Here is a 15,981-nt window from a genome sequence, read left to right as displayed (position 1 = left end):
CTAAACCATCTCGATTGGGTTCAGGTCCGGTGACTGTGGAGGCCAGGTCATCTGGCGCAGCACCCCATCACTCTCCTTCTTGGTCAAATAGCCCTTGATGCCTTCAGTGTGACTCTACAATTTTCATAGTCATGAAAATAAAGAAAACTCTTTGAATGAGAAGGTGTGTCCAAACTTTTGGTCTGTACTATATATATATATATATATATATATATATATATATATATATATATATATATATATATATATATATATATACACACACAGTGGAACCCGGTTATGTCGATGTCCCAGGGGGTCGCCAAAAAAGCATCGAGCACCGCTTTCTCTGAAGCTCCCGGCTTCAATCGCGCACATCTGGTGCTCGTTTAGCATCATCACCAGCTCCTATTTAAACTTCCACACTCTCACCGTCCGTTATTGTTGGTATATGTTGGTTCACAGCGTACGTGTCTTCCCACCGGCACTCTCTCAACGGCTGCTCTTTTCTTCCCAAAGCGCACCGCGGTTTCCCCCCCGATCCTGCCGGTGTTCATTCTATGCTTTTGCTAATCCCACGTTCCGCGCTTTCGCCTCCCGTTCATCGCATAACATTTAACAACAAAAGACATATGTGCAGTTACTAACAGCAGAGATTTACCAGTATACAATACAACACCTGTAGCAGCTGTAAGGTTTGATTTTCCCGCCACTTTCGCGAGTTCTTCTGCGGCTGCACCGAGATAACCGACGTTAAACGGCAAATTTTTTCCCCCTTGTGCTCGAGATATCAGGGTTCGGCGACATAAAAAAAGTCGACATAACCGATAAAAAAAATTCTTCGAAAAAGAGTCAAACAGTGACTGAACAATTTTATGCATGCTTTGGATATGACTGAGCTAGGTTTTATTGGCTCGTTTTCAACAATTCAAAATAAAATATAATGAATTGAAATAATGCATATCTGTAATACAAATAATGTAGGCATGTATTCAATTCTTTTATTAAGATGTGACTGCTAAATTTGTTAAAGGCAAAAAAAAAAACCTGAATTTATTTCAATATCTGGCTGCAAGTCTTCGAATATAGTATAAGTGCCCCATTCTTTCTTATCAGCAAAAATTTCCAGATTCTTTGTAACATGAAAAAATCCAATTTCCAGGACTGGTGTTAATAACCCAATATAAGTTAAACAAGTTTCTGAATGGTGTCATAGACTGAGCTACTTTGTTTGCTTGAAGAATAATGCACATTTCAGAACATAAATGAACAGTTTTTTTTATTGAGTGGTATTTCATTATTAATTGCTTTTGTATGCCTAACAGCTTATCTGCATGTTATATAAAAATAATACATATTGACTATACTATTTTGTCTTAAGATCTAAATATTTCCATTTCATATGGCATATACACTGCAGAATACACAGGAGAAGGGAACATAACAGATGGTGTGTAACAGTCTGTTCATTGTCTCTATATAGAAGAGAGAGAGAGTGATAAAGAGAAACAGACAGACTAGCCAATCCATGCATATGAGCTGAACACAGTAATTACCATCGTCAGTCAAGTCATACCCACACAAAAGAACTTCTGGCCTATAATGTACTGTACTCCCTGTGATTCATGTCCACATTTTCAGCAGAGGCACTCCCTTGCCGTGGCTGCAGCACAGAAGGAGAGTCTGTCAGGGCTGAGAGATACTCGATCAAAGGAGTTCTGAAAGAGAATATGGTGTACAAAAATACAAAAGTCTGGTTCTGCTGGAAGCAGCAGTCTGAGATGGGAGGTTCTCATGAAGAGTGATGAGGATGAGCCTCCCTGAAGAGGCTGGGTCATGGACAAAGGCGGTCGTAAAGGACAGCCAAACCTTAAACTGCATAGTTGCTCTCTGATGGGCGGTTATTGTTGGCAGCCTCCTTTGTTTCTTTCTCTGACGTGCTGTGGGACTTGGGCCTGGGGTTTGTTTGGCGGTTGGGGAATGGCAATCCCCCGCGATATCCTGGAAGAATAAAGATTGACAATGAGCCCGTTGCTTAATAATGAAATAAATCTTGGCTTTTACTCTGTGCTTATTTTAGGTAATTAGTCATTAACTGCAAGAATGTTAAGCCATTTGTCATTTTTACAGCCCTATCAAGTGAATAGCAATTTCCACTTTGATGAGGCTTCACACTCTGCTGAGCAACCTGTGAGAAACCTTGTAAGAAAAAGAGGCGGAACTGAGAAGCTATGTGCTAAAAACACACATGCACAAAATGTAGTCCAACTGCAGTCATTTTAGCAGCAATTTACAATTTACATGTTGTCAAAACTTAATTGTAATTTAAAAGTACTTATTAAATAATTGATTTTATAGTTTCCTTACATATTGTGAAAACAACTTGTTACAAATAAACTTGTTACATCTGATTGTGTTGATGTACAAAGAACCTTCGTAAAACGTTACATTTATATATATCTTTTTTATAACAGGTGTGATTTTTAGATGAAAAATAATAATAGAAAAATGTCTATAAATAACCAGCTATAAGTCCTATAATGCCTAGAACCATATGTGGGGTAAAGGCAACAGAGGCTAGCAGTTACATTAAGCCTGTAACATGAACCCTTTCCAACACTGTTAAAAGGTTGTGTAAAACAAAGCTACAGCATGGAGCTAGTCATACCCAACATACCACTCTCATTTTCACTTGAGCCTCCGGAAACACCGGAGCAGTCTCTAGAGTTACCTTAGATTAAAAGTGCTCATGTGTTTACGGCATGTAGTCAGTAGCTGAGGCTTGGGAAAGTTGCTTTAGGACTGAGGGGTTTTAGAGTGAACAATTTGTGCTGTGATCAGGTTCCTCACTCACTCTTATTACAGTGACGTCCGTGCCAACCCTCCTGGCACTGACACCTGTTGGGCTCCACACAGGTCCCGTGTGCTCCACAGCTGGGCTCGCAGACAGCTGTATACACACACACACACACACACACACACACACACACACACACACACACACACACACACACACACACACACACACACACACACACACACACACACACACACACACACACACAGCATAAATAGACACAATGTTTAGCCTTAGGATTTAGAGGGGGAAGTAATACTGTTCAGGAAATGTTGCTGTTCATAATCTCTGCAAGCCCATAGACCACCAGCTGTTCATTGAACAATATTTGTGTGTGCGTGCATATCTTAATTATAATATTATACCTAGGTATCATATATTTTAAGGATAAATTAAAGAATTAAAATAAAGAGAATAAATATGACAATCGAAAAAACAAACAAGTGTCTATTAAAAAAATAACACCAAGGACCTATATATATATATATATATATATATATATATATATATATATATATATATATATATATATATATATATATATATATATATATATACACTAGCTGAAAGTACCCGTGCTTTGCTACGGAAGGCAGAACGCTAAGCAATATGGCAATAAGCAGTAAGCACTGAGCAGGACTGGATGATCAGAGATCAGAACGTAACGTCAACAAATAACGTACTACCCCTTTATAGTACGGATACAGGGCAAACTACTGTGAAAATAATTTTTATCGTGCATCTAACATCTAATAAGAAACAATGTAGTAAGTTTCATTAGGATCCGTAATGTTATTTTGAAGAATTTACAAGGCGTGAGAAATCGCGTTTTTCGCGAGTTAGCCGCGATCCAGGGCGAATTTTTCAAAACCCTTTCTGAGTGAGCACCTAAGACCCAAGAGGAAGGTATGTTCCAAATTTCATTGCAATCCGTGCGGTGGTTTTTGAGATTTCGTGATGAGTGAGTCAGTCAGTGGTATTTGAGCTTTATATATATATATATATATATATATATATATATATATATATATATATATATATATATATATATAGATATATAGATATATAGATATAGATATATATATAGATATAAGATAGATATAATTAGCTTATATATAGATATAAGATATCAGGTACTGATGTACCCGTAGGGTGAGGAGGCCTGGGGTGCAGTCAGCCTTCCACTTAAATCCAAAGGTGTTCAATAGAGTTAGAGTTAGTTTAGATCATTTCTTTTTTTTTTTTAGCATTTAGTTGTTTATTTTGTATTTTATATATATATATATATATAGATAGATAGATAGATAGATAGATAGATAGATAGATAGATAGATAGATAGATAGATAGATATAAAATACATATATATATATATATATATATATATATAGATAGATAGATAGATAGATAGATAGATAGATAGATAGATAGATAGATAGATAGATAGATAGATAGATAGGATTTAAGTGGAAGGCTGACTGCACCCCAGGCCTCCTCACCCTACGGGTACATCAGTACCTGATGTTAAGGTCTTTTTTGTTTATATAATACACTACACTAAAATCGGTTTCAATATTTATTTTGTGTTTTGCTCTTGCAACAAAAAGAAATCCAAGAATAATCGTAGAATTCCTCAGGCAGCATATTCAGTTATGAGCAACAAGATGTGTGAGAAGGTTCCCAAACAAACAAATTAATAAATACATTGAAAAAATCGGGCATTTAATTGTCTTCAATGTTATGGAGCAGGAAGTCATTGAAGTGCTGCTAGTGTACAGGAGAAATCTGGTAATTTGTCTGGGTTTTGGGTAAAAGAGCTTGCTGTTGCATTCTGTTCAAATTTGTTCAGAATTTGAAGGTAAGCCAATAGATTACTATTATCTGAATAAGAAACATTGCAAGATTGAGTCGACTTGTACTTAAGTAAGATTGAGTTATTAAATATTTACTTAGGTTAAACACTAAAAGGAATAATACAAAAGCAATATTTTCTAACCTTTTGAGCAAAGATCTCCATGGTAGCCCATGCTGCACTTGCATTTGTTCTTTCCTATACATTTGCCTCCATTTTTGCATTGCTGGCGGCATTTACCTACAGGAAAAAAAACAACAGTTACACGCCACGTTTAGACATAACTACTATACGGTAAACTAGTACAATATAGTTTCAGTTACTTGCTTCAGATGGAGCTATGGTCTGTTTTTGTAGTCTGTGCAAAGATGAGATATACTGATATGAGAGTGTTTGCTGAGACAGATCTGACATTAAAATTCTCTTTATGAGAATTTTTTTGCAAAATGTAATGTCAAAAAATGGGGGTTTTAACACAAGCTGTTTTATGTTCAGTGTAAGATAAAAAAATGTACAGTACAAAAAAATCCAGTGACATGAAATCTTAGTGTCAAATATGACTGACAGGTTAACATCATCCATTATACTGATTATTGTATAACATAATGGATAAACAATTTGAGTAATTGTAAAATGAATACACTTGAAAAAATTGAGTAACATAAAAAAATGCAAATAATTGATTCATAGAAGACTCAGATGTGATTTTGTATTTATTAGCATATTAACCTCTACAGCTTTCGAAGTTAACACGTTTAAAAAAAAGCCTGGATTTAGTGATCTCCACGTGAAACCATTAAGTAATGGAAAATGTGCATTGTGCTTCTTATAAAGGAAATAATTACACCAATTTAGTTTTTTATAGCTGTTAGGTAATTAACAGACTACAACATGATGTAAAAGTAGAAAGTAATTGACATGAAGTAAGGGGAAATTGGATTCTTGGAAGCTATTCCAGTCAAAGACAAAGGTAAATCTGGGAAATACACATGAACCAAGCTTAATTTGTGTCATATATATATATATATATATATATATATATATATATATATATATATATATATATATATATATATATATATATATATATATATATATATAATATACTTTAACGTCTTAATGGTATTTCCCCTTAGATATCAAGTAACAGGAGTACATGAACTACAGAGCTGAATGGAAATGATTAATAGTGTGAAAACATCCTGTCTCTGTCTCTGAGCCGAATGGGGGACGGGGAAGGGGGGGTTAAGGCAGGATGACAGGAAAGGAAAGATGAAACAGAAAGGGTGAAGCAAAATGTACAGAAAGGAGGCAGACTATGTATGTGTGTATACTATGTTTAAGTCCCTATTTCAATATAAGCACATTTGACAAAATGACCATGTTAGCTACTTCATAAAACAGACAACACTGTTGAATTTGATGTTAAATGGATTGTAAGCAATTAGCATAGCCATTTTACATCCTAAATAGAAACAATCTGCTGAAAGAAAAGGTGTTGTCTTAGAAAAATGTATTCCGTTTATTTATCCTATCAATTGGGTTAGAATTAAATTAAGTCATAGCTGCCATTAGCAGCACAACACTAAGCTCATGGGCTGGAATTTAGGATTCATTTTACATTGTTGAATGATGTCACGTTTGCTCATGTAGGTGCTAGCCCATTTGGCATTAGTGTGAAAACACACTTCAGTTAGCAAGTTTATTTGGGGGGTGTCTCTGGAAACAATGTGTGGTAATGTGAACATTATGACTGAGTAACAAATGCAAGGGCTTTCCCCTTTGCTTCCCATCACACAGTGGAACATGACGAGAATTATTTGCATTATTTAAATTGAAATGTATAATTAAATTTCTCTACATATGTTTCATATTATTTGATATCATTAATATGAATATCCTAGGTTTCTGATGTACTCTCCAGAGATTTGAAAGAAAAACATCATCCACCAGTGCATATCCTTTAAATTACATCTAGGTCTGACTCAGCAGCCAGAAGGTCTCTCCACTACTCTTAGCTGCTCTACTGAATCTGTTTAGATTGTTTGATAACTGTGTTTATATACAACAGTGGAAAAAAAAAAGAGCAAAAAAAACAACATTTGGGACTCCCAGTGTTCTTTTCTCTTTTAACTGTAACTATCTGGTAGTTGTCCATTAAGATCTAAACCAGGCAATAACCCGTTCTAAGCCAATTTGGGTTCAAAATTGTGCATCGCAATTAAGGTCAAATGCTGTTCTCAAGTACAGCAGTATCGAATAATAAACAAATCTACATAATTTACATAAGGCAATATAAAAAAATGTAAAAAGCAGTATTAACCAGTGAGCAGTGCTTATTTAAATATTTTTTTAGCATGTTAGAGGATGAATGATAATTATAGCGATCACAGCAGTCATAATGAAATAGTGGCCTAAGCAATGCTTGTGACAACATTACAAATTTAGGTACAAAAATCAGATGATTAACAGGAGCTTTGATTGTACTCACACATTTCACAGCGGACACCTTCAAATCCTGTAGGGCAAATACATTTCCCGGGATGGAAACAAGTTCCACCGTTCAAACATGTAGTGCTGCAGTTTGCTGCAAACCAAACAAGAGCATTGTATCTATAGGATGCTTCTGTGTGTCTCAACAACAACAAAAACATAATGAACTGTACTTTTCCTTGTCACTGGGGTGGTACTCTTAGGGGATACATCTTTTGTAACTACAGTGTTTATCTTTTATACTGTAATGTGTATGTTGTTTACCTTTAAAATAGTTTTAAAGGAATTGTATAGTTTATTACCATTTAATCTGATAGTGTACGCACCAACGGAATTATAAAGTAAGCAATTAAAAGTCTATGTACATATGATTTAAGGTGATAATCTTTTATACCTCTATCACAGCTGGCTCCATGGTAGCCGAGAGGACAAATACACACCCCTGGACTCATGCACATGCCTCCATTCAGGCATCTTGGTAAACATAAGGCTGGGAGACAAATACAAGTGGATATCACATTGTTGTATTTTACCAAAAAATCTATTTCATGACATGAAAAAGGGTTTTCTGAGGGTTCAAGGGACAAATCAATGGTCTCTTATTATAAAGAACTTTTACTTGACACCATTGTGATGGTTCTGAATAGGGTTTCTTCAGAGGAATATACTGAGGGCACTTCAGGGTGATGGGTGCAGTGCAGACGAGGGATTCAGAAACTAGTATAATATTGACTCTACTACAAAATTTTCATTACAGAGCTTTTCATTATTTATGGATCATTTTTCTGCCTTCTTGTTTTCAATGTTGGATTAAACCCATTCAATTCTAGAAACTGTTTTAAAAAATTGTATATGTTCAATAATAAAGATTATTTATATTATAGACTCTATCTCTAGTGGTGTAGACAGTGTCTCTATCTGTTTTATGGATTTCAATGTAGTAAAGTGACTGCTGAAATGAATCAACAGTTTCAAAGCAAATGGAAATAGTTTTAAATTTTTTAATAAACATATGCTATTTAGTATCAAATTCAGTGCACATGTCACTTGTCTGAAAAAGTATAGCGAAGCTGAGTTTCAGGTGTTTCAAAGGGACAAAAAGCGAATTGAAGACTCTTTTTGAAGCTAATGAGAAACACATGGTACTGCCATGTTAATATGGGAAACATATGAATATTTATGTACATTTCTAAGCATTCTTTGTAATCTGTATAAACTGTTTGGACTTTGGTGTATGGTGGCCAGGTGTAATTCACATCTATATACTATATATATACTTCAGTTTTAAAGACAGTAATTGTAGAATTTCAGGCTTTTACCTTTTTCACAATGTGTGCCATAGAAACCGTCCTGGCATTCACAGACATGCCTCTCGCTGCAGTAGCCTCCATTCCTACAGCCGCCAGGACACTTCGCTTCAGAGGAAGAGGGAAGAATAAAGAGATGGTAAGGGCTCTTCGCTCTCTGCTTTTTTCCTCCATCGCTTTAAGGGTCCTACACAGGCAACTGAATTCATTCACACACATGCCTTCAAAGGAAGCGAACATCAGTACTTGAAAAGGAAAAGTGAAATGCAAAGGCTTTGAGGTGAAACCACAATGTCATCAAGTCTGTCAAAAATGCCATTTCAAATCTAGCCCTTTAAATCTGGCCTGCTGCGGTTTAGCACGGATCGTGTCCTAGTTCTGCACGCTGTTTCTCAAAGCCATGTGTTCTAGTCACATTAAAGGCTCATTCCATGGAAACGAGTGTAGCTTCCAGACATGTTTTAAAAACAATTTCCTTTCTTGCTACAAGCAGTAGCGGTGTCTGGAATATTTGCAACAGCTGACCAGCTGCCCTAAGGGGAACCTGGCACCAGCTTTCATTCCTCTGCTACAGAAATAAAACACATATGGAATATTTGTCTCATCTTTTTGAGAAACAAATCCTGTCTGAGTCCAGTTATGGCCTAGCCTCCGGCCACAGTCGTGGCAGAATCCCAGCTCAGAACGACAGCGGTGAATTTTCCTGTGTTTTGATCATTAAGCCACCTTCAGCTGTCACTGGCGAACGTGCTGCTTCCTCCCCACAGAGAGACCTCAGCCAGATGGACCATTTGATCTGTGGAGTGTGTGTGGAGGAGGGTGTGTAAGGAATGCAACACTAGGTGTGTGTGCCGGGGGGGTCATGGGCTGCAGCTGGCAGATTTCACATGACATCATAAGCCAGCCATGGTCTTTGTGTGTGAAACGCAGTGGGACCCAAATCACATCTCTACTTCTCTCTTTTTCATCAGTTCTTAAATTTAGCATCAGGGACATTTCATGTGCTGCAAGATAATTCTTTAAATACATGCACTTTCTTTCTATTAATGCAAACCACGCTTGTGCTGTGCTAAGATTATCTGCATTTTGACACGAACAGATCCGCTGACTGTTTATACTGAGGTCTGACCACAAACCACAACATTAGTTGTCCATCATCAGACAGAGAGCACAGGCTGTGCTTTGGCATCCAAGGCCACTGGACTTACCCAGCTTTGTGTATTTCTTCAGAGAGAAAGAAAGTGCTCATAAACAAAACCAGGTAGAGCTAATTTTACACCAATTAAAAGACCTTTGATCAGGTATTTTTTTTTGTTTATTATTCCTGTGAATAGGAATAAAACTAGGACTATAAAAAGGAAAAGAAAATCTGCAACTAATAAAGATTATTATTTTCTATTAATGGCACATTCCATTTTCTATTTTATTCCTCTTTTATCACAATCAATTTACATATTTATTTAATAATTTTAATGTCAGTTATAGTTATAATTAAATAATTAAAGTTATAGTTATAATTTAATTTAATTTAAGAAGTAAATTTCTGACATGTCTTATGTTAAGGCAGTTATAAACAGTCATTCCTATACTTACAGAATACTTTACCATGTCAGAAATTATGCCTTTTCATTTGTTAAATACAGTATTACTTTTTAGGCTTGAATTATGTGTAACATCTTCCATACAGTTTCATCTGAACCAGCTCTTACTATAGAAACAAGAACATTTTATAGAAATCCATTCATTCTAATATTAGCATCACTGTTATAGGAAATTAATCAGCAAATCAGACTGATCAGCTGTATGTGCTTGTATATGTCACAAATTAACATAGGCCTTCAATTCTTTTCTATAATAAATTCAAAAGGGGAAGTGTGAATGAGCTAACCTTTCTGGCAGGTCTTAAAGAAAATGGCATTGTGTGGAGTCCTGAGAACGATGTTTCCACCCCTGTCCATTACCAGAATGGTGACCTCGAATGCTGCCACTCCATCTTGCTCGCCTCGGCACGGAAAGCCTACCTGAATTACTGATTAAACAAACACATCCATTATATTTTATTGTGGCTTTGAAAAAAATCTGTATTTGCTACGAGCTAAAGATATTCCTAACTAAGATTTTTAATATATATATATATATATATATATATATATATATATATATATATATATATATATATATATATATATATATATATATATATATATATATATCAGCAAATGCTTTTTCACCAGAAGTTGTATGTGGAACAGAGCCTAAGAGAGGGACATTGACGATTGGGTCATCCATGATGTCCTTGTCAAATGAACGCAGACTCTGGAACTCATAAAAGTAATCCTCCTGCAGGGGAATAAGAAATGTTTTTTGCTCTTTCCTTTTCACAAAATAACAGTTTTTGAACGCTGCCACTGAAGCGTGGGTCTCTGCTGTCCTTGTGCTAAAGCAAGGCACTTAGAATAAAAGAGACAACTTGGCCAAAGAAAGCACGATGAAAAGAGAGGTTACAGATTTGTACATTTTATTGTGCTGTGTAAGTCATCACAACAGAAGAGCACATATATCTACAAGCAGTGAATGCACCCTCATTTTTTATTGTGTGTCAATGTGAATTGGTTTATTTGCTCCAAAGTGAATGAGGCTTTGCTCTCTAAATAATGTCCTCAAAGCTTTGAAAATTACACACTTGTCAAAGAGGCTGTGATGGCACGGCAAAACACACACACACACACACACACACACACACACACACACACACACACACACACACACACACATACCATACACACATACCACACACAATGTCCCTAAAGAAAATTGCCATTTTTTTTCTGTCTCCCTCTTCTTCCTATCCATTTTAGATAAAGCATGGTGGTGTTTGAAGAAGGGAAAATACACAGGCTGTGTGGAGAACTTTGCTAATCCTTCAGCTGAATAGTAATAACCAACACAGATAACTCTCGCCGCCAGCCTTTTATGCCCAAGTTCTTTGTTCTTAAGCCTCAGCAGTGGGCTTTGAAGTATGGAGTAACAGAGCCAAGGAAGAAGAGAACCCCTTTCGCTTTTACTCTTGTTCAGTGCACGTCTATCTCTCCCTCTTTAACCCCATCTCTCTTTCATTTTCATTGAGGCAAAATGCCATTTGTGGATTATGATCTCAAGGTCCATGGGTATGTCATTTGTTAAGCAAGAGCCCTGATCTAACTTTTTTTTTTCTTATCTGGTGGATTTTCCTGCAGGTTAACATCTTTTATTCAGAAACTTGTGTTTATTATTTAAATCATCTGATTGATAAAAAAATTAAAGTTTGAAGAAATGTTGTTTCATCTATTTGTTCTTTATTCAATCATTTACAGAAAACAGTCTACAGTGTGTCTAGACTTACACTTCCCAAAGCCTATCCTTAACACACAGTGGATGCAAGGCAAGAATACACCCTTTTATATGGTGCCAATTCATCAAAGGGCACCATGTATATATACAAGTGCACACTCATTCACATCCGTGTTTGAAAAGTGGGACACACGTGGGTTTGAAGATGGAAACTCAGAAAATCTACAAAACAATGACAACACGTGAAAATCCAGACAGAGACTAAACTAAATCTCAGATATGAACCAAAAACCCTAGAGCTGAAACCCCATGTTAGATCTAAATATTCTGGTTAAAAAAGTGCTATCCTATACTAGTGATATCTATTGTGCATATTCACCTTGCGTCACCTTTCACTTAATAATTCATAAACCCAGTACATATACTCATGAGCCACTGCCTCTAGTAACCGACCAAGACGTATAAATGAGCACGTGATCATGTAGCATTGGCGTAAATGTAATGAGTACACTACAGAAACACTTGGTACACCTTCACAAATATAATATTGGTTCTAAAATGCTCTGGATTATCTCCTTGCTAGAAATATATCCAAACCTGGCTCCAAGTTTGTCACCAGAATTTTTCAAAAAAAGTTTATAAAGTAAAATGTCAATAATAATTAACTTATTTGTATTCATTAATTTGAATCCAGTGACCACAACTGCATACATCAACAACATTAAAACTGATTCTGAACCGATCTCTGTTGCTAAAACTTGTGTTGACACAGCAGTTCGAATTCTGGACAACTGACAGGAAGGTGTTGAATTCGAACCTCGGTATCACCATGCTGCCAGATGTCCAGAATCTAGCCATATGTATAAAAGTATCTGCCAAATTAATAAATGTACAATGTAAACCTAAAAGGAAACAGATGCCCAAGCATAAGAGTGCTGATGGTCTGGATGTTTGGGACACGTGCCTGCAGGGGTGGATAAAGCAGGCATACGCTTTGATCCATGATCCAGCAGCTTGAATGCACCGAGACCTCAAACACTGACAGATGTATATGTGACAGTAAAAAAAATTAAAATCTGCATGAAAAACTCGAATTTTGGTTCTCAACCAGAGAGATGATATTGTAACAAGTACAATGCAGTTTCTATGTAGCTTATTACAGCTTTATTATCAATAACGTCTCAATTATAAAACACAATGGAAAACTTTTCAATTGTTTTTTTTTTCTTCTTCATAATATATGTCAGTGATTTCCATTGGCTTGATGTAAGACCGTTGTAATTTTTCATTGCAATGACTTTTGAGCAATGTTTAGTAGTTATTATTATTATTATTATTATTATTATTATTATTATTATTATTATTATTTTTTTTTACTAAAACAGCGATTATAAGGAGTTTAAAGAAAATGTGCAGTATATCCAAGGTGTAAATCTGAGCTGGATTGTTTACCTGATTATCAGTTACTTGCCAGGTGAAGTTCACGTGGTGGATCTGAACAGGGATGGCAGGCATGCGCTGCTGAGCTTTCCTGAAGTCGTGGGTGAACGGGGCCATTTTACCGTCGGACACAATTAAAATATCCTCCTCGAAACCTGGTTTAAAAAAATAAATCAACAATTAATCAAGCAACTAAAATCATGAAACAGTTTACATTTACAAACAGACATGCGAGCAGTTCAACTGATTACCCACTGATTACAGAAATAAATTTGCAGATAGGATTCCCTAGGGAGTTCCCATCTCAAATCTGGCATCATAGATGCTTTTTGTATTTACCTAATAATATCCGTGCTTGCCTGGCATCAATCCACATGTACAGACTTCCATGCTCAGGGGCAGCTCCGACTAACAAACTCCTAAAAACTAGGAGAAAGTAAGTCTTAAAACACAGCTCAAGCATAAGATTTACTAAAGCCATGGTGCACAGTACTCCTGATTGCGCCCTGTGATTTGTATAATATGGATCTTCTTTATTCAATCCTAAGCATTCAGTGGCTCTTCAGTGCGCGTGCGGCTTAGGGAATGAAATGTCCGGGCGCTCCGCACTCTAGTGCTTTAAATACATCCGCCGCTGAAATTTCCAGCTCTGACCACTAGGTGTCGCGACACCGCGCTGAAACTTGGACAACCTTCTCCAACTCAAGTTTTGTTTCAAATTTTTTATATCATAATCCGGTTTGTGTACCTTCGTCATTTCTTTTTTATATTAGAAAGAAAATTTGCAAAAATTAAAAAAGGACAGTTATTTGTATTTACTTCTAATACTCCAGAACTAAACTACAGACAAGTCTTTTTTTTTCCGATTTCTTCGTTGATGCACGGAAAAGAAAATCAAGCGAAAATATAACAGAAGAAATTGCTTTTTTTTTTACGTCTAATTGCTGAACTGCAGAAGCAAAACGTCACAGCACGTTCAGGACAGCGGCCTGAGATCAGAAGTGGGCGGGGCTTATACAGTATATACAGTATATTATAGGTAGATGCGTTACCTAATACGAGTAGATTTAGTAGGTATGAGCAATTTGAAATAGATTCTTATTGTATCGATATCGACATGTCATTTTTTAATTCGTACATGCATAAGATGCGTGATAAGCAACATTTTAAAGCATTAACTATGTGAATGTATAACTCAGAAGTTCATTATTAGTTTATACGAACGAAAGCGATAAACTAACCACACACACACACACACACACACACACACACACACACACACACACACACACACACAAATATACTGTATATCAGCTCATCAGCTGCTTGCCGTTATATAGCACACTTTATTAAGTATGCCGAATTTAGTCTTTTAATATCAATGACCTGTTGTTAATGCTAATGTTAATATCCCCTGTTCTCATTTAGCTTAATGTGGTTTCTTTATAATTGTTTTCTATGGGAGAAGAACGCTTAAGGTGCAAGTTAAAGTGTGGGTGTAAATAAACCATTCACACACAAAAAAAAACATTCACAGCAAGGATCTCATAATTATAACTTATTATCTCATATTATCTCATAATTACGACTTACTAACTCATAATTATGACTTAATATCTCATAATTATGACTTAATAGCTCGCAATTATGACTTATCTCATAATTATGACTTACTAACTCATATGAGATAGTAAGTCATAATTATGAGATAAGTCATAATTGCGAGATAGTAAGTCATAATTATGAGTTAGTAAGTCGTAATTATGAGATAATAAGTCATAATTATGAGTTAGTAAGTCATAATTATGAGTTAGTAAGTCATAATTATGAGTTAATAAGTCATAATTATTAGTTAGTAAGTCGTAATTATGAGATAATAAGTCATAATTATGAGTTAGTTAGTCGTAATTATGAGATAATAAGTCATAATTATGAGTTAGTTAGTCGTAATTATGAGATAATAAGTCATAATTATGAGATAATAAGTCATAATTATGAGTTAATAAGTCATAATTATTAGTTAGTAAGTCGTAATTATGAGATAATAAGTCATAATTATGAGTTAGTTAGTCGTAATTATGAGATAATAAGTCATAATTATGAGTTAGTAAGTCATAATTGAGTTAGTAAGTAATAATTATGAGATACTAAGTAATAATTATGAGTTAATAAGTCGTAATTATAAGATCCTTTATGTGATTTTTTTTCTTTGTAAATGCAATGCGCTTCCATACTTTTGCAACCTCTAGTTTCAAATGTTAGTCGGAGATAGAAGTCAATCCTGCGCCACGTTTAGTACAGAATCTTACATTTCTTGCTGAAACCCCCAGTGTTTTCCCACATTCACGCACCAGATATTTTGATCTTCCAGATATTTTGCCCTTTATTTTGCCGCGTTCCCTGGTTGCATAAAAAGTCAACTTCCTGTGTCATAAATGAAAATCTTCATTTTTCTGTTTTAGTTTTCCTTTGATTTTCTTTTTTGTTCATCCACAAGAATTATTATTTTTTTTTCGTAGTTTGGTTTTGGAGTAAAAAAAAATTAAAAAAAAATTAAAATTAGTTCTAAGAAAAAATTTGAAAGGTCGTTCAGGTTCCTTAATTTCATGACAAATACATGTATTATATAATTGGAAAATATATTTCAACACATTCAATACAATCTTAAATAATGGTCTTTAAATATAATTATATTAAATATGTTCATTAAGAAATATTCCTATGA

The 15,981-nt window shown here is 35.3% G+C and overlaps 1 protein-coding gene across 1 annotated transcript; it reads right to left on the bottom strand.

The window, feature by feature from the left end:
• Nucleotides 1-868: 868 nt before the first annotated feature.
• Nucleotides 869-13,855, bottom strand: wif1 (wnt inhibitory factor 1). Its single transcript, XM_083528149.1, has 10 exons — nt 13,596-13,855; nt 13,269-13,411; nt 10,718-10,826; nt 10,375-10,515; nt 8,499-8,594; nt 7,574-7,669; nt 7,178-7,273; nt 4,831-4,926; nt 2,834-2,929; nt 869-1,980 (listed from the first exon to the last, which is right to left on the bottom strand). Exons 1-10 carry the CDS (start codon nt 13,735-13,737, stop codon nt 1,850-1,852), a joined length of 1,146 nt encoding a protein of 381 aa, XP_083384275.1. The 5' UTR covers nt 13,738-13,855; the 3' UTR covers nt 869-1,849.
• Between the last annotated feature and the right edge of the window lie 2,126 nt (nt 13,856-15,981).

The sequence above is a fragment of the Silurus aristotelis genome (assembly GCF_946808225.1).
Source record: "Silurus aristotelis genome assembly, chromosome: 24".
In the NCBI taxonomy this organism is placed as follows: domain Eukaryota; kingdom Metazoa; phylum Chordata; class Actinopteri; order Siluriformes; family Siluridae; genus Silurus; species Silurus aristotelis.
This window is presented reverse-complemented; position numbering and strand designations above follow the sequence as displayed.